General features: G+C 31.5%; 1 protein-coding gene across 8 annotated transcripts in view; it reads right to left on the bottom strand.

Moving 5' to 3' along the window:
• The window catches only part of LOC130893551 (serine/threonine-protein kinase Genghis Khan), a 108,652-nt gene that overhangs the window by 38,777 nt on the left and 50,189 nt on the right, over window positions 1-19,686 (bottom strand). For all 8 annotated transcript variants that reach the window (XM_057799794.1, XM_057799793.1, XM_057799795.1 and 5 more), the window contains 3 exons: window positions 11,116-11,326; window positions 3,216-3,390; window positions 299-402 (listed from right to left, as the gene is read on the bottom strand). In XM_057799794.1, coding sequence (XP_057655777.1) covers window positions 299-402; window positions 3,216-3,390; window positions 11,116-11,326 — 490 coding nt within the window. The remainder of the gene's footprint in view (window positions 1-298; window positions 403-3,215; window positions 3,391-11,115; window positions 11,327-19,686) is intronic.

Below are 19,686 nucleotides of genomic sequence, written 5' to 3'. Positions count from 1 at the left end.
ATTTATTTGTTGGACCATCATTAAAAAAATAAGTGATTGAATGAAGATTGTATCTACATAGTGAGGGGCATAAACAAACTCTATGACTAGTCAATTACAAGGGTGTCACACTAACTGTATGTTTTTTAAAGAGAAGGATGACCAAAGTAAAAGTAACCAATTTATTGACTACAATGTTACAATATGCTTGATTTTATCTAGATGTATGTGATTGTAGAATTAAAGAAATAAAATATATGAATATATAACTAGTAAAATCAAACAAATGAATAAATAGAATAAATTATATGATACTTACATCCTTCAGGATCTATGCGATTTTGATATTCTTTAAGTTGTTTTTCTTTTCGTTTTAAATCTACATTCAAGGCCTCATTTCGTTGTCTACATTCTCTAAGTTCCCTAAAAGGTTCGGAAGATTAGAGATTTTTAATTCAATATCTTAAAGGCAATAAGTATTGTAAAAATTCTATTAAAAATATAATAAGGGAATGACACTTTTTGTTGATACTGAGAATTTAAATGTTGCGTTTTCTCATAAATTTACATAAATTGGAAAACTATTTTTGCAAGATATTTCATTACCATGCACTCAGAAAATAAATTAAAGGTGTTTAAAGAGCTGACTAATGTTTGTTTGAGGCATCTCTTTCCTCTCAGAAAGGATATCATATGGTTACTAAGAAGTGTCAACTACCCTTCTTTATTAATTTACGATTTGCGAAATTTACTATAAATTTTAATTGGCTATAATATTTACACAGCTCATTTTATTTTTTAAATTTTTTTCATGATGCAGTACACTACTATCAAGCATTCAACTGGTATTAGCTAAACTTAGAAATTCCAGGACCGGCTTCGGAAAGAACAATTTAGGGATTCGTATTGAATATTGCATCCTATATAATATTTTTTGAAATACAATAAATGATTTTCAAACTACATAAATAACCAATGAAAAAGACATATCGTCGCTGTAAGTGCAAAAGTTCGTATGTCAAAATTTTCGATATCTTTTTTATTGAGGCTAAATTATGACCCATATCTGCGGGTAAAACATCTTATGTCATCAGCTGATTAATATAGATCTACTCGTATAACTTAGTTTCAAAAATGTGTATGTTTTTTCAATTGATTTCTGTTATTGCAAATAATCTTATGTTTGTTTGATTTAAGTACTGGAAGATAACAAGTCAAGAACATCAATAAATTAGAAATATCAGTCCAAAAAAGTGTAGCCGTTGATGAGGATGAGAGCCACCTATTGGAAGAGAAAGTAGCTGACTTAAGAGCATCTTTGGAAGAAGTAACTGAGGACAATTTCAATATAGTAGAAGCCTTGGTCCCTGCTAAAAGAAAGCAAAAGAGAGGTGAAGACATTGATCTAATCAGTGGGCAAGGAATTCAAATGCAGCTAAAAGAAGGAGAGGGAATAAATATTTAGGACTAAAAAAACAAGAGAAAGGTAAGTATCAACATGCAGTTCAAAAAGAAGAGAGAAAGTTAAAAGTGCGGTGCACTTGTAAAAGTGTAAAGATGTTTGATTGTGTAAAAGTGTAAAGATGTTTGATTGTGTAAAAGTGTAAAGATGTTTGATTGTGTAAAAGTGTAAAGATGTTTGATTATGTAAAAGTAATGGACACAGAAAGAGTAAAGCTCTTCAAAAACTTTTGCAAGGAGATTGAAAGTTGGGAAGCAAAGAAAACTTCAATTGTTGGTCTGGTAGACAAATCCAAACTGGGATTGAAAATGCTCGCAAAAATATATCTTTTAAACATCATCTTAAAGTGGGAGATAAAAGAATAAGGGTGCGTAAAAAAATTTTCTGAGCACTTTCTCTTTTGGTGAAAAAGCTGTTAGAGCTTGGGTTATGAAAGCAGCCCAGACAACCCCTTATCTCAAAAAGATAAGAATATGATGATCTAATTTCTGTTACAGGTTCCAATGTTCAGACAAACTCTAGAAGACAGTGAAAAAAGGAAGGACATTAAGCAGTTTCTTGACTCATTAGCTAAAATGGAGTCTCACTACTGTCAAGCCAACGCAACTAAAAAATACTAAGAGACAATGTGGGAAAGCAAATCACAATTGTTCAGAGAATATGAACGAATTTTCCATGAAAAAAATGTCCAGCCAAGATCAGCGGCTCTCTTCCACACAGTATTTGAATCAATGAACATAGAATTTTTTCTCCCTAAGAAAGATCAATGTGAAACATGTTTAAAGTACCGCAAAATTGAAAGTACATAACTCGGTATAAACTTTCAAGTCTGTTCTGTACAAGTGGAAAGTTATTTTTTATGAAAACATTTTTTAAGGAAACTCATTATAAACATTATTTGCTACCTAACTGTAACTGTTTTGTACATTAAAGTTATCTCATTAATAGTAGCATGTCTAGTTATTTCTTAAAATATAAAATACAAAAGATCTTATATATAAATGAATTAAGTTTCTTATTTCTTAAACCCTATATGGTGACGATATTTTGATTGCTTTAACTGCCAATAATGCTCCTGTGATTTGTTTCCGAAACACAGTTATTGATATAAGCCTGTAACGAACAAAAAAAAATAGCAAGACAGACGAACGTCTGCGTATTGTATTACAAGTGGATTAGGCCTACTGGGGATATCACAAAAGAAAATCGCGCCACTTCCTCTACCTCATGGTGGTTTGGAAATGAGTGATTTGGCCAAAACGCGTGTTGGAAGTGGCATTTGCGGCGCTCTTACTACATAAATTGTTGGAAATTTTATCTAGTTTAATTTATTACATAGCTATTTTCAACTTAAAATATTTAGAAAGGAGTTATTGTCAAAAAACTGGTTTTTAGCGTTATTTTTCTAATATGGCAGCGCTAGCGGCAAAGATTCGAGGTAGCAAGTGCAAATTTTTTAGCATTGATAGCTTTGTCGCTCCTATATATGTGAATCATCTCTAAAATTCCCTTTTTGTATTTGATTCCGTTTTGAAATTACATTTGCAGGTTATTAAATCCATTGTACACTTTCATTGAGTTGGCAGAGCAGATATTATTTAATACTTCATCTATGAATATGTTGAAAAGCAATGGACTCAAGTGACAATCTTATCTTACTCCTTCTGTGGTTAGAAAAGCCTCTGATACTAGGTTTGTACTAATTACATGGTTGACATTTCTTTCATTTGCAGGGCAATTCAAACAAAACAAAAATATATTTACATGCACTCACTTTTGAGCAGCTAATAAGGCCTCTCGAGTTTTACTCAAATCTTCACTAATTGCTTGTTTCGCTTGAATTTCACTTTGTAAAGAACTTTGCAGGTTTAAAAGTTCCATTTTATCCAATTTTTGAGATCTTCGATTCCTCCAATTTTTATCTGCCCCAGAGACAACAGTGGATATGCCTGAAAGTAAATCAAATAGTTTAATGAGATATTTACACCAACCATTTTTTAACTATTAACTATTGTTTTAATTTATATACAAATAAAATAAACCTGAAAATAGGACTAAAAGAAGATGCGTCAAACAAACTAATCAAAACAATACAAGATGCGGCACATTTATCAACTCCCTGAATAGAAGAGCAGACAAAATCAATAAATATACCGATGAAATAAAATAGTTAATTGCCTTAAAAAGAAAAGCAAGAGAGCAAAATGGCAGCGGAGTCATACCCCAAATGATAAAAGAGAGTTCAATCATGTAAGTAATGGATTCAAGCTAAAAATTAAAAAGGCACAAAACAATAGCTATTCCCCATACTTAACAAACCTTAACCGATACGATGACTCCATCTGGGAACCTATCAAATACTCAAGAAAACCAATAACACTAACCTCTTTACTAAAAAATGGCCAAGCAAACACTTGGGCTAGAAGCAGTAAAGAAAAAGCCGTCTTCTTCACTCAACATTTAAAAAATGTTTTCACTCTAAGCAGTCACTTCCCTATACATAAAAATCTAATTAATACTCCACTCAACAATCCAGACCAAACATCAATAAAACTCACAAGCTCGAAATAAATAAAAGAAAAAAATGAATCCTTAAAAAATAAAATGGCACCAGGAATAGATATGATTACTCCGATAATGCTAAAAGAACTGCCCACTAAAGCTTTAGTAATGTTAACATATATATTTTATGCCATATTCAGATTACATTACTGACCCAAGGAGATAAAAAAATCTGAAATTATCCTCATTCCATAACCAGGGAACCAGCTACAGGACGTTACATCATACAGACCAATCAGTTTGCTATAAACATTATCAAAGATTTTAGAAAAGTTAGTATTACAGCGTATAGAATCTATCCTAAATGTGATTCCAGATTACCAATTCGGGTTTCGGCACAAACATTCCACAGTTGAACAGTGTCATCGAGTAGTGCATGCCATCAATACAGGTATAGAGGGAAAAACATACTGCTCGGCAGCTTTCCTGGATGTTAACCAAGTATGTAGGTCTGTTAAATAAAATCAAAATCTATCTACCCAATTCATACTACACTCTGCTTCAGTCATATATGTCAAATAGAATCTCCAGAACAAAAGTTAGTGATGATACCTCTGAATTTCAACTTATTAAAGTATAAGTTCCACAAAGTAGCGTTCTAGGGCCAGTCCTGTACCTGATATATACTTCTGACATTCCAACCTCAAACCACACTATGACTAAGACAGTCATGTTTGCTGATGATACAGTGATACTGGCTATACATGAGGATCCGATAATAGCTTCTGCCACGACCACTTATTCCAGATCGAAAGATGGAGAATACAAATTAACGAAAACAAATCCCAGTACATAATATTCACCTTAAGAAAAAGCCAATGTCCTCCATTTACTATTAACAACATAGTGATACCCGTAACTTCTTGGGTCAAATACCTTATTATTACACTAGTCAATTGGAGGAAACATCACGCCAAGAATCGAAAGCAAATCAACCTACAAAATAAAATCTTATTATATAAGGCAGTCATCATACCCATCTGGACCTACGGAATAGAATTATGGGGATGTGCCAGCAAATCTAGTTTTGCTCTCATACAACGAGGACAATGTAAAATCCTTCGATCACTAGTCAATGCATCATGGTACGTCACAAACAAATTGATCCATCAAGACCAACAATACAAGAGACATTACAAGAAAGAAGCCGTAACCACTACCTAAAGCTAGACAGCCATCCTAATCTACTACTACAGCCAAACAACAGAAGACTGAAACGAAGCTGGCCAATTGATCTCAAATAAAGTGCAAAAGACCTTCTCACTGGAAAAGTCTCTTCAGGACATTCCCAAGACCAACCTATAGGTCCATAGCCAACAGCATAGCTCATAGAAAATGTCTTCTGATTGCTGTTAATAGTAGAAAAAAAATTTGTGATAATTTTGATATATTAGCAAATATTACTCATAAATTATCACTTATAATCTACCTAGTGCTCGAGTCATTTTCGGAAATTGTTTCGAGGTACAGTCCAAAGGCTCTGGCCGAGGGAAATTTTTGTAAAAAATTTGTTACCGAGAAATAATTTACGGAGATTAATTCAAACTCTTGGGAGATTGGGTACGACAATTTTATGTTAAAAATCATAGATAAAAAATAGAATTTTTGACACATTAATAAGCGTTTATTTTGATTTGATCTTTGGCAACTTAATACCCTAAGGTAGTTATGACATGACCTTTTCTTTTGACGCTTTTTTGACAAGTTAATATATATATATATATATATATATATATATATATATATATATATTATTATATAAAATATATATATAATATATAGTTTAGGGAATTAGGCAGTTTCAAAAATTCTGCAATTTTTTTAGGAATTTATCAGTATTTTTCCCCAACCATTTGGTTAATACAGTTTCCTGCTCTATAACGGACAAATGAACGTGTCTGATCTGTTACAGGGAGTAGCGATATATATTTTCTTTAAATGTCCTTATTATTAGCGCCATTCCATGACATCACTTTTACTCTTTGGGTGGAAAAGTACGACTTTGATCCCTACAATGAGGCCAAGACATGCATACTTTGGGTAGAGGTATGCGGAAAAATAATGTATGCCTGTGCTATTAAAATTAAATTTCATAAAATTTAGATTGTTGTTATAGAAACCTACCAAAGTTAAGGCATCTGATTGGCTTAAAATAGTGTAAGATCCTACCGCTTGATTTTGCAGGTATCTGTTTTTTGATGAAATTAATTTTAAAGGAATCTTGAGGATATATGGAATGAATTAAGGATAGGTTACCTTGTAAAAATTAGCCGCAATTACCTGCAATTAATTTTAATGTCATTAATATACTAATATGACTAGCAGCTATGTTTTTTCAGTCAATCTTACAGCATTTGAAAGCAAATGATGTCACAAATCAAAATAAAAATGGTTGCCAGCTTTCAGTCGGCCGCAGCATTAGGGTTGCCAGGTGTAAACAGGTATATTATGTATTGTTTATTAACTGATATAGACAATAGCTCTTATGATTCCGATGATGTTGATAGTGACACAGTCGATGAAGAAGAAAACTAAAAGATGTATTTAATTATAAGATTTGCATTTAGAATAAGCCTAATGTCCGACAAATTTCTTGTAAACGAAATGGATTTTAACTTTTTCAATAAAAAATAATATTGTTAGAATTAATAATAAAAGCAAATGTAGTTCTTAATGGAATAAAAACAAAAATCTAAGTATCCAGAACATAGAAAAAACAAATAGAAAAACTCCAATTTTCTCTAAAGATTCTGTAGAAAATTTTTTCAATGAAAATAGGGTCTTTCCCAAGCGATGAAAATTGTCATTATGCCCAAAAATTTATGTTTAATAAATAATAGGTGAAAAAATAATGAAACTTAATTTTCACAACTTTATACTATTGTTAAGAGCACGTAATAATACGTGCATCTTCTCTCTTGCGCTTCCACTTACCTGGAGTGAGAGTCGTTCACAAAAATCATGGCAACCTCTGTTTGCGGTTATTGTGCAACTGGCAACCATGGATTTTCATGTTCAATGTATATAACACTTTAATTTTGTATGAAATTTTTTAAAAAAAACTGGTGAATGCAGTTAATTAACTACAATATACCTGTTTATACCTGGCAACCCTAATGCTGCGGCCGACTGAAAGCTGGCAACCATTTTTATTTTGATTTGTGACATCATTTTCTTTCAAATGCTGTAAGATTGACTGAAAAAACATATAGCTGCAAGTCATATTAGTATATTAATGACATTAAAATTAATTACAGGTAATTGCGGCTAATTTTTACAAGGCAACCTATCCTTAATCCATTCCATACATCCTCAAGATTCCTTTAAAATTAATTTCATCAAAAAAACAGATGCCTGCAGGATCAAGCGATGGGATCCTGTACTAAAATGATAGGTATAAAATTTTCTTTAAATATATTTACTTCTTCCTTTGTATGTATAATAACAAAATTAGCCAAAGAGCAGTTGCGCTTTTGTTGGCTTTCTTTTTAATCTTTGAATGTCGATGGAGTCCTCGAAGGACCGCGGTACAACATTTTTCTTAATATTTTTGAAACAAAATACAACTGCGCCTCTAGCTATGTGCTTAAAATTACAAAGCTTATCATGTGTTAACACAGAACATACTAAAAAGGTCATCTTATATATAAATTTCGACAACACAAATTTATTTCTGCCACCTACCAATCGTGACGCTAGTGTAGTAAAATGTCAATGTCAATTACTGTCAATGTCAACATGTCATTCGTCATCAATTTATGAATTTCCTCCACATTTCCTTCAGATTTCGGTACACAGATAGGTAATATTATCAGAAATGTAATTTATAATTATGATTTCTTATTAAAATCGGTTTGAATGGAGAATATTTTCTGTAATTTTTCATTGAATATTTCAGGGTGGACTTGAAGGTAGGTGACAGAGTCAAGTATACATGTAAATATTTTCCTGTGAAAATTTTTGTAAAATTCAATGCTCAACACTAAATTATCGCTATTTCATCTATTACTACCTCTCATCTGTCTTCATTGTCTACATCCATTTATGAAGATCACAGTTATGTCAAAGTTCAGGGCTGTATACTAAACTAAAAAGATTCATATGCTAAAAATACAGGTATAGTAGAGACTGATATGATTGTCGAGGAGCATCAAGTTGATAGTCCAAGCGATCATGCCTTAACATTTGACAAGTTACCTATAGAAGAGCCATTGGAGTTTTCAAGTGAATTTTCAGAGTTCATTCGTACAGAGAAAATTACTAGTTTTGACAAAGCAAAATCAGGTTTTTTGACTGTAGCTAGAGCTAGTAAGAACAATTTAACACCTAGGGAAATGATTATGTATCAAATCCTTTTTTTTTGAGGTGGATTACTCCTCGTTTTCTAATTTTTATATTCTTTATAGTTTGTCGTTTGTTTTGGCTGGTTATTATTTTCCATTCTTTTGGATTCCAGCATTTTGAACTCCAGTTTTCTATATTGAGTACTCTTATATCCTTATATCTCGTTTCTCCAAGTTTTTCTCGGCCTGCCCCTTCTCCTTGGCCACAATGGAATCCATTGCGTTATTCTTTTAATCATTTCAATTGGTTTTTTTCTCGTTATGTGCCCGGCCCAGTTCTCTCTCTATTTCTTCGTTTTTCTTTGCTCTTCTTTCTCCTTCCTGTGTTATGTTTGGGCCTGTTATAGTTCTCATTATCTTTCTTTCTATTCTTTTAAGTTCTTCTTCTTCTCTTTTGTTTATTACTGTTGTTTCCATCGCATATGTGATTACTGGTCTTATTAGGGTTTTGTACATTTTTATTTTGTTTTGTTTGGTTATGTTTTTTTAAGTAGGTTTTTGTTTTTTCCATAGGCTTGATCCTTTTGTATCCTATCCTTTATCCTCTTTCTGGTTGTTTGTCCCAACGTTATTCATAGATAGTTAAACTGTTTCAAAATTGTATTTGCTAATTTTCAGTTGGTTTGCTCTCTGTTATGGTTTTCCTCCTATTTTCATATATTTTATTTTTTCTGTATTTATTTCCAGTCATTGGAGTTTTCAAGTGAATTTTCACATTTCATTGGTACAGAGAAAATTACTAGTTTTGACAAACAAAAATCTGGTTTTTTGACTGTAGCTGGAGCTAGTAAGAACAATTTAGCACCTAAAGAAATGGTTATATATTAAGTTCATCGGAATACACTAGCCAAAATATTAACCAAGGTTCAGGAAAACGATGGACTATACAGGATAAAATGTTTGCTCTTTCTATGTACAAAAGAATTCCTATGTTGTATAGGTATTTATCGATTTATTTTCAGTTGCATTCAGTTTTAACACTGAAAAGAATATTATCAAGAATACCTTTTGAAACTGGTATCAATGGTACTATCATGGAACAAATGAAGCTCCAAGTGAATAAAATGAATGAACTTATCATCTTGTATTCAGCAATTAAAATAGATGAAAAATACTTGGCTGCCGTATCTTTTATTTTTACAAGATTGTACGGGGTGAACTGTACTCCAGAAGCAGTTTACCCCCAACGAGGGAAGTATCATTTAATGGAAGTGGAGGACGAAGAGATGTTAACTTATGGAATCATGTGGGATCAAATTTTTTTTGTTTATTATAGAAGGCTGATTTATTTCACAATTATATTGATTTATATTTATTATAAATTTTTTATATTTTTTCTCTTTAATATGTATAAATTTTTTTATTTTCTTGTTTTGATTTTGAGATACGTTTATGAATTTTCGAGACTTCTGTTTGTATAGAATATTTTTTTTGTTAAATCCCAAAATGAGAGTACTATATCATTGTAATGGTATTATTTTACTTTTTTATTTATGGTTAATATTCTGGTTTGCATTTCTTCTTATGGTATCTTCTGTGTGTGTTAGTGTGTTTTGAGCAGTCGTTACAACAGTGTCGCGATATTTCGCAGTTAAAGGTTCCACTGAGAGACCGAAGCGGCATTAAACGGTGCCAAATTTGATACTAGTAATAAGGTATTTTTGCAGATTTGGGTTAGAATGGATTGTTTTCGAAGACGTAGACCACTGACAACGCGAGCATGAAGAGGTATTTGAAAATCCGAATATAGATAGTTCGGAATTGACTATGAAACGGTTGAAGAATATGAGGGCGATATCAATGTACTTGTTTCAGAAATAGAGGACAATATAGAAAAAGAAAGTGAAGAAGATTCAGATCAAGAACCCACACCTCAAGCTGTCGTACCCACACATCAGTCATGTCTAGAGATAGATTTGAGCAAATAATTGGCTATTTATACTTCGAAGACCTACGCGAGAAGAGAGAAGGAAGAATTAGCGGCAATTAGAGAAATTTGGAATATGTTCGTTGGTAAATGCAAGAAGTATTTTCAACCATACGAAGCCGTTACAATTGATGAGCAGCTAGTTTGTTTTAGTGATAAGTGTCCTTTTAGATAGTTTATAAAATCAAAAATTTTCTTTTTTGAAGAACGGCAGAATATATTATATTTTCGAAATATCAAAATATCGAAATTTCAAAAGTATTATATATATATATATATATATATATATATATATATATATATATATATATATATATATATATATATATGAATGAATATATGAATGAATATACCGCTACCAGGAACAAATAGTAAACTGTATTGGGAATGTATACATTCCGAGCCATTAAATATTTATATATTCATAATTGTTGAAATAATTAATCGAGAATAGAATTATGGTATTTTTTTTGTTATGAATTATTTGATTCAAAAAGACGTTCAAAATGAAAAATAAAATACTAAATACTAACTAGCGCATTAATACGAAATTTTCCAACAATGGTATTGAGTATATAAAGATGTTACTCAATTAAAAGCAACTTTATTAATACATTCATTATAATGTTAGTTTGTCAAAATGTTGTGTTTATTTTCTATAATTATTTAAAGAGCCAACTCAACGAGAAACGTTAGACACGGCGACGAAGCAATTAAAGGATTGATACTAGCAAAAACAAAACAAAAATACGATTTGGTATATAATAATTTAAACACTTTGGGAATAAGGGTTTTTATACTTACATTGCAAACAGTAAGTGAAAAATAAAAATTTTATTTACCAGCGTGTTTAAGATAATCCAGTTCTTCAGTCATTTTGGTTGCTAGAGCTTGAAGATATGCTCTAGCATCTTTTTCATCGCTAACCCACTGAATAATTTCAGATAGCTGAGATTCCCACTGACCCAGAGCTTCTTGTTTGCTTCTCAGTTGTTCATATTCCGATTCTAAATTGTTCTTTTCTGTTTGAAGACGATTCATGGATTCCGTAAGCTAAAAATTACAATATACAAATTACTAATGAATTAGAAGCAACATAAAGTTAGTGTTAACTGAAGGATTCGATTATAGTATTAGATAAAAAATGATTAGCAATGGTGTTTGAAAAGTTGTCCATCAAACCAGATAATTTCTCCACAAAGAATTATTTAGTATTTTTCAGTAAAATGAAGAATATAGAAACTGAAGGAGATAGCATGCCGATCCCACAAATCTTGACACCACGATTGAATTTGGAATATCAGCAAAACACTGTGAATGTTTCAAATATCTGTAAACATCTCAAATAGCACTCGTAGTCAAACTTTATTATGGTAATGTCAGATTTGACATATTCACATCAGTGTTGCCATATCTCAAAACCTTCGTATCTGTTTTCTCAACTGTTGCATTACATGAGATGAAAGGGTTTTTATTGTGTAATAACCTCTTGGATTCTTAATGAACATATTCCGTCTGTAAACATTCTACTCCAATATTCAAAAATAGGAAACTGTCTTCAAAGGATAATGCAAAACATATGTCTGGGACAAATTTAATGTATTATAAATGGTTGAAATTAATAGTACACCACCAACTAATAGATGTACTAGAGGAATGTTGCTAACAATCAACTTTACAAGAAATTCCAAAACCCTTATAACCTTGTAGAAGTTATAACCCAAACATTTTAATTATTATACTCATTGATCACAATTATGAAAAATACGATTTTCTTCAAAAATTGCAAAATATTGGACTTGATTATGATTTATTTACTTATTTACTAGCTTCATGTTGTCTCAAAACTTTTTACAACAGAAAGTTTTGTTTAAAAATCATTCGAACTTTTTAGTTTAATAAATGAGGAGCAGAGCAAGATTTTCTTTAACTCGTTAAAGTTTTCTAGTCAGAAAATCAAAGTTTATTATCACCATGTACCATTGATTGGAAGTATGGCTTGTACTCATCTGGTACCCATTGGAGTAGTGTCATGTGATCTTTATATTTATTACTACTAATTTCACTGCTATTAGAATGGGAGGGATAGTCGGTGACATTGATATGAGTCCCTTTCATTGTGGTATGCTGATGAGATGAAAATACCCAGTTATCGATACCAAAAAAGATTCTTCTATAGAGCTAAATTTCCTTGAAATAAGGTGTGATTCTCTGGTTTTTGTAAGTGATAAAAACGAAGAATTCCTTTTTATTCATTCTTTGTACGATAGATGGGTTCTTATCGACCAGCTTGGATAATTTTTGAAACAAAAAAAAATAACAGTAGAATGAAATCCATTGGAAAAAGTGGGTATATGATAAAAATGAAAGAAAGAATAAATTTTTCAAAAGTCGGTGTGCTTTTTGTTTGTTAAAATCTCTACTTTCTAATGGTTTAAAAATATATACACATTACTATAGTAAATGTTCTCAAAAGTTGCAAAAAATTCGAATCAGAATTTTCTTTTCAATCATTATATACAGTTTATCAAAATTTACACTTTAATTACTCAAAAAACGTGAGATTACATTATTGTTGCAATTTTTATCAATTAAAAATTATATTTATTAAATTATATTTATTCTATTCTATTTACATTCATTTCATAAGAAATCTCAATATACTAATTGAATTTAGATACTTCATTCTGATTACGTTACTCATTATAATATTTTGAAATCTTATTATTTATAAATACATTAACTTGAATTCTAATCAATTATCTATTAGTTATTGTCTCCTTGATGGCATTTCTTCATCGTTAGATTTTAAACTTTCAAGACAATTTGTGCATTTAAAACCATGTTGTCGTCAATCACTTTTTATACAGTTACATCCAGTTTCACAGCTGCAGCAAATAGTTTTAAGCAATACTTCCAGAATTAATTCCTATTCTGTGAATTTGGGCATAATACCACGTTGATGTTGTTTCCAGCCCCAAGATGTTGCTGTCAGTTCGTTACCCAACCAACTTTGAACTCTATAATATTCCCTGTGGGTGGGAGATTTGCCGAAATGAAAGATGATTCAATTTTTTCCAACTTAATCTCAATTTATCTAAATCTTAATTGATTCGGTGTTATTTTTTCATTTTTACATTTATATTGCGTTACCATAGCAACGAACAATAACTTATCAGAAGTGTCAGTGTAAAGTTTTATGTCAAAGAAGTAAACCAGAGTTACGCAATAGATTAAAAGAAAAAAGATGTCCACCGAAATTGTGAAAATCGAAAAATTGGAGTTTCGAGCCATCATCAAGTACCTGTATTTAAAAGGGTTAAGAGGTAAATAGATTTATGAAGATATGCTGAATACCCTTGGTGATCAATGTCCTTTGTATGCGACCGTAAAAAATTGGACTGCAAGCTTCAAAAGAGGTAAATTTTGGACATGAGAAAAATTGCTGCAAAATGGATCTAATTGTTACTATGGATGAGACTTGGGTATATTTCTACGATCCAGAAACAAAGCAACAATCGATGGAATGGCGACACTCTGGTTCTCCAAGACCTAAGAAGTTTCGTGTCCAAAAATCTGCTGGAAAAGTTCTTGCTTCAGTTTTTTGGGATTACCATGAGTAATCATGATTGATTTTTTAGATAAGAGTAGAATAATAACTGGAGATTACTATTCGACATTACTGACCACTCTACGGGAAAAGATTAAAGAGAAAAGACGCGAAAAGCTATCCAAAGGTGTTTTGTGTTTGCAGGACAACGCCGCTGAACACAAATCTCATGTTGCAATGCAAAAAATTCCTGATTTAGGGTTTGAATTACTAAAACACACCCCTTATTCACCAGATTTGGCTCCGTCCGACTATCATCTCTTTCCTCAACTGAAAAAAAGTTTAAAAGGTCGTAAATTTTCTTCCATCGTGGAGATCTGGTTGGATGTGTCCAATTAAGAGGAGAATATGTTGAGTAATAAAATATTTTAACATTGATATTTTGTTTGGTTCTATAGTAGGCTAAGAATTTTTCTATATTCAAATTTGTTTAAAAATATTTTTCAAATAATTAGATAATGGGGTGAGAGGAGTTTGAATACTTGAAACAATTGGTCGAAGTCAGTTTTATGTGTTTTGGTAAACCATATATTCCAGGGGGTAAGGCATTGTCAATTTTTGCATCTAATGGCGAAATAAAAAGTTGTTCTTCCCAAGAACGGTCTAGAGACGTTGCAGGTTCGCTGTAATAAATGTATCCAATTAAGAGGAGAATATGTTGATTAATAAAATATTTTGATATCGAAATTTTGTTTGGTTCTATAGTAGGCTAAGAATTTTTCAATATATCCTCGTATAATCCATTTTTTATATATTTCTTTCATTCTTTGAGATATAAAAAAACATTAGCCAAATTTGACAAAGTTTTAGCATCTAATAATGAATTTACGATACTTTTTTCCTTTTCCGGCAAATCCAGATGTTGTATCGCAACCGAAAAAAACAAAAAACAATATTTTTGAAAAATTTAAACATGAAAAATAGATCCCCCACATTTCCAGAACCTAGTTTGAGAAAATAAATGTCAATATTATTTGAATTTAAATGATTTAAAAAATCAAAAATCAATATCTCTACCCGCAACAATGACAATTTCATTAGTATATCAGGCAATTTCTATCGAGGTCTTATTATGTCAGCATCAACATATTCCTCTACTTGTTTACAGGAAAATATTTGTGACCTTAATCTTTTCATTAGAGTTTTTATTATTTTGTCCTTATTTTTTGGTTAAATAAATTATTTTATTTATATACCAGCAGTAGCTGCTGGTACTATTGTGACAGTAACTGATTTTTTAATTTCGGTGTAGTATATTTCGATATGCAATTTTTTCGTTTATCAATGTAACATGTAATCTCCAGTTTTTTGAGTAATTAAAGTGTATTGTTGCATTTTTTGAGAATATCAATACATCCTCGTAGTTCATCTAATCCATTTATAAATGTAAAAGTAAAAAAATAACACTGAATCAATTAAGATTTAGATAAATTGAGATTAAGTTGGAAAAAATTAAATCATCTTTCATTTCGGCAAATCTCCCACCCACAGGGCATATTATTGACTTCAAACTTGGTTGGGTAATGAACAGACAGCAACAGATCGAGGCTGGAAACAACATCAACGTGGCATTATGCCCAAATTCACAGAATAGGAATTAATTCCGGAAGTATTGCTTAAAACTATTTGCTGCAGCTGTGAAACTGGATGTAACTGTATAAAAAGTGGTTGACGACAACGTGGTTTTAAATGCACAAATTTATGCTCAAATTGTCATGGTTCTGAAAATTGCTCCAATATGGAAGAAAAAACCTATAAGGATGTTGATGATTTAGATGAAATTGTGGATGAAAAACCAATGCAGACTGGAAATAATATTGGAGACGAAGAAGGTGATGGTCTTAAAGATTTCGAATCTAACGATGAGGAAATGCCTTCAAGGAGATAAAAACTAATGGATAGTTGATTAGAATTCAAAATAATGTTTTGATAAATAACAAGATTAACGTTTGTAAAAATATTATAATGAATAATGTAATCAGAATGAAGTATATAAATTCAATAGTATATTTATATTTTATGAGTTTCCTATGACATGAATGTAATAAGAATTTAATAAATAAAATTTTTTACTGAAAAAAATGCAACTATCATGTAATCTCACGTTTTTTTGAGTAATTAAAGTGTAAATTTTGATAAATAGCTCAAAATTGTATATAATGATTGAAATGAAAATTCCAATTTCTTAAGATTTTTTGCAACTTTTGAGAACATTTACTGGAGTAATTTATATATATTTTCAAACCATCATAAAGTACAGATTTCAACGAACGAAAAGCACACTGATTTTTTGAATAAAGGTGATATTTTGACGCGAGCATTTTCTATTGTATTTTTCATATTAAGTCAAAATAAGACGAAAAAATAAATATTTTGAACCAAATAAATTACAGTATATTTGGGACATGAAAAGGTATTCACCAAATTTCGTAGAAAAAAGATCAAATCATAAAAAATCAAAATTTGGTTACTTGAATTTTTTACATAAATTTTGAGGTTATTTGAAAAAATTGTGAATACAAAAGTTGTAGATCTTCTCATTACCTACAACTTTGCAATTTAACTTTTTCAATAAAACTTGTAGTTTTTCCGGAAATCGAGATAAACTATTTTTCACCCTTAAAAACTCACCCTCTCCCACTTCTCGAACTCAGATCGCCCGTAATTTATTTTTTCTTCAATTTTTATCATATCCCCCTCCTTTTCCAATGAGTTTCATCCTACTATTATTTTTTTTTCACTTTTTACCATTTTGAAGCCTTCTATTATAGTTAACTATAAAATTTTCCCAATCGTTACACATAAAAACTGAGTGACACATCTGGTTTTTGTTTCCCTATATATATAGCAATGATTACAAGAACTTAAGTCCTTGTATTGTGTAATTTACATAACTCCACTTATTATCCAACTTAAGATATTCACAGAGATTGATAACCAGAACAGTATTAAGTGGTGCATGCTATGAGACGAGATGACATCAGGGAGAAAATGGAATGATATGGCATCTTGCATCAATCACAAATGTCTCTTGGCTGGCCATTCACATATGGAAGGCGACGGACAACGCAGCATCTTGGAAGGGAAACAAAAACCAGATGGGTCACTCAGTTTTTATGTGTAACGATTGGAAAAATTTTATGTTAACTATAATAGAAGGCTTCAAAATGGTAAAAAGTGAAAAAAAAATAATAGTAGGATGAAACTCATTGGAAAAGGAGGGGGATATGATAAAAATTGAAGAAAAAATAAATTACGGGCGATCTGAGTTCGAGAAGTGGGAGAGGGTGAGTTTTTAAGGGTGAAAAATAGTTTATCTCGATTTCCGGAAAAACTACAAGTTTTATTGAAAAAGTTAAATTGCAAAGTTGTAGGTAATGAGAAGATCTACAACTTTTGTATTCACAATTTTTATATAAATAACCTCAAAATTTATGTAAAAAATTCAAGTAACCAAATTTTATATATATATATATATATATATATATATATATATATATATATATATATATAAAGCACAGCAGGCCTCCAACTCCTTTAGTTCACGCCAGTTCGCTATTCCTAACTTCTGTAAGTCTTCCTCGCATGCATCTAGCCATTTTCTACGTGGACGCCCTCTTTTTCTTTTTGCGGCTCCTCTACTTGTTAAGGCTCTTTTCCCCCACCGGTTTTTTTTCATTCTGGTTATATGTCCCGACCAACGCAGTCTTTATGCCCTTACTATCTAGTCGATCTCTACCTGATCATATAACCTTTTAATCTCTGCATTGTTTCTTCTTCTCTATTCATCTTGTTCCACTCGTATCCATCCAAAAATTTTTCTCAACACTCCTCTTTCCGTCTGTTTTCCTCTTTCTTATTCATGACGTGTCCTGTAAATTCTTAGGTTCTCTACCCTTGAGATAACTTTGGACCTTAATAGGTTCCCTTGAGCACTAACTGTGTTATTGCCTCTTGTCGATTTTTCCTCGAATTCTTAAATTTATTCTCCTTTCCTTGTTACCTTCACTCCCAGGTATTCAAACTCTTGTACTTTATCCTGTTGCTCTGTTGAATTTTTAATTGATGGTCAATCAAAAAAGTCCTTATACATTTCAATGGCTTGATAGAGTTTTAAAAAAATATACAAGATAAGTACGTTTCTTACAATTATCACGTTTCATGTGTTTATGCTTAAATCATAAACAGAGGATATCACAATGAGCTGAGTAGAAATATATATTAAAAACTATTGGAAATTTTCTTTTCAAAATATGCATGCACGAGTTTTCATGTTCATTTTCGACAATTTCTGATTATAGCAGAAGTAGATCCTAACGTAATTTTTTTATATTCTTCAATTGATTTCAAAATAATTTAATTAGAATCATATTACACCTGCAGGACTCAATTTTCAGTTATTTTTTTGAAAAATCTGACAGATTCCGTAAAAAATGGAAACAATATTTGGATATTCAAATACGGGGAATTCGACCATCCCATTTTTTTTTCTAGTGTTAACAAAAATCGTTTAATGTATAGGGTTGTTCAAATATTTAGGAAGATTCAGGTAATTCATGGTAAATTTTTAACCTGACTTTGAGGAATCCCAAGCAATCACACTGGACATGTCGAAGGCTTTTGACAGAGTTTGGCATGCCAACCTTCTAGATAAATTAAGATCGTACAGTTTGTCGTACTCATTTATTGACTATCTTAGTAGCTTTTTCAAAGACTGATCCATCCAGGTCGCTATGAACATACCTCAAAAAGGTTTCAGATAACGCTGGTGTTCTCCAGGGATGCATCTTGTCACCGTCATCAATACCGATCTTGAAAACATTCTGGAGTGGAGCGGAAGCAATCTGATTAAGTTTAATGCAGCAAAGATTCAAGCTGTCGTTTCTACAAAGAAGGCTGACATTGCGGTTCAGGATTTGGTCCTGTCCAGTAATAAAATTTTCACCAGTGGAGCCCTCTTTAAAACCAAAAAGATATATACTTCGCAACAGCTTCTAATCCTCTATAGTGGGAATGCTTTGGGTACCTAGGAGTAGTAATAGAAGACAAGGGAGTAGAAGAATTAGGAAGTATCAGATCAATGAAGTCAAAATACGTGTCAAGAAAAACAAAAATAAGAATATATAAAACGGTAGTAAGACCCACCGAAAAATATGCATGTGAGGCATGGATATTAAAAAAGGCAGATGAAGCCATGTTGGAAAGATAGGAGAGGAAGATACTAAGAGGAATCTACGGAGGAGTACACACAGAAGAGGGCTGGAGCACAAGAACTAATAAAAAATTGGAGGAACGGATGCCAAAATTAGTACTGCAAAGAAGACCAATAGGGAAAAAGAGAAAAGGGCGACGGGGCGACAAAGGAAGCGATGGTATGACTGTAATAAAAAAAATAATGGAATGGAGAAATATTGTGTGAAAAATGCAAAATAGAGGACTTTGATAGACAGGGTGGTCCAACGAAAAGTTTGTACCTAGCTTTTCTCCTTTTTTTGTAATTAAATTCAAAAATGCTCGGACACGTCGATTTTGCTTTTGAGGGGGACACATTTTTAACATATTCAATCTGCGTCTTTAACCCCTAGCGGGGGTGAGTTGTTATCCTAAAATTTTAAATGAAAAGATGGGGCGACCGATATATTATTTGAAAGGGCACATAATTGTCTTTCTAATGATACCCTATTTGTTGAATTGTACTAAAACAGTTCATGCGAAAACGGCTTTAAAGACATAAGCCGATAATTTTGGTATTAACGAAAAATACGAATAAGTTTTAATTATTACGAGTGAAAACAACTACAAT

This window comes from Diorhabda carinulata, chromosome 4 (genome assembly GCF_026250575.1).
Source record: "Diorhabda carinulata isolate Delta chromosome 4, icDioCari1.1, whole genome shotgun sequence".
NCBI classification, from domain to species: Eukaryota; Metazoa; Arthropoda; class Insecta; order Coleoptera; family Chrysomelidae; genus Diorhabda; species Diorhabda carinulata.
Note: the sequence above shows the minus strand (reverse complement) of the source record. Positions and strands in the feature narration are given on the sequence as shown.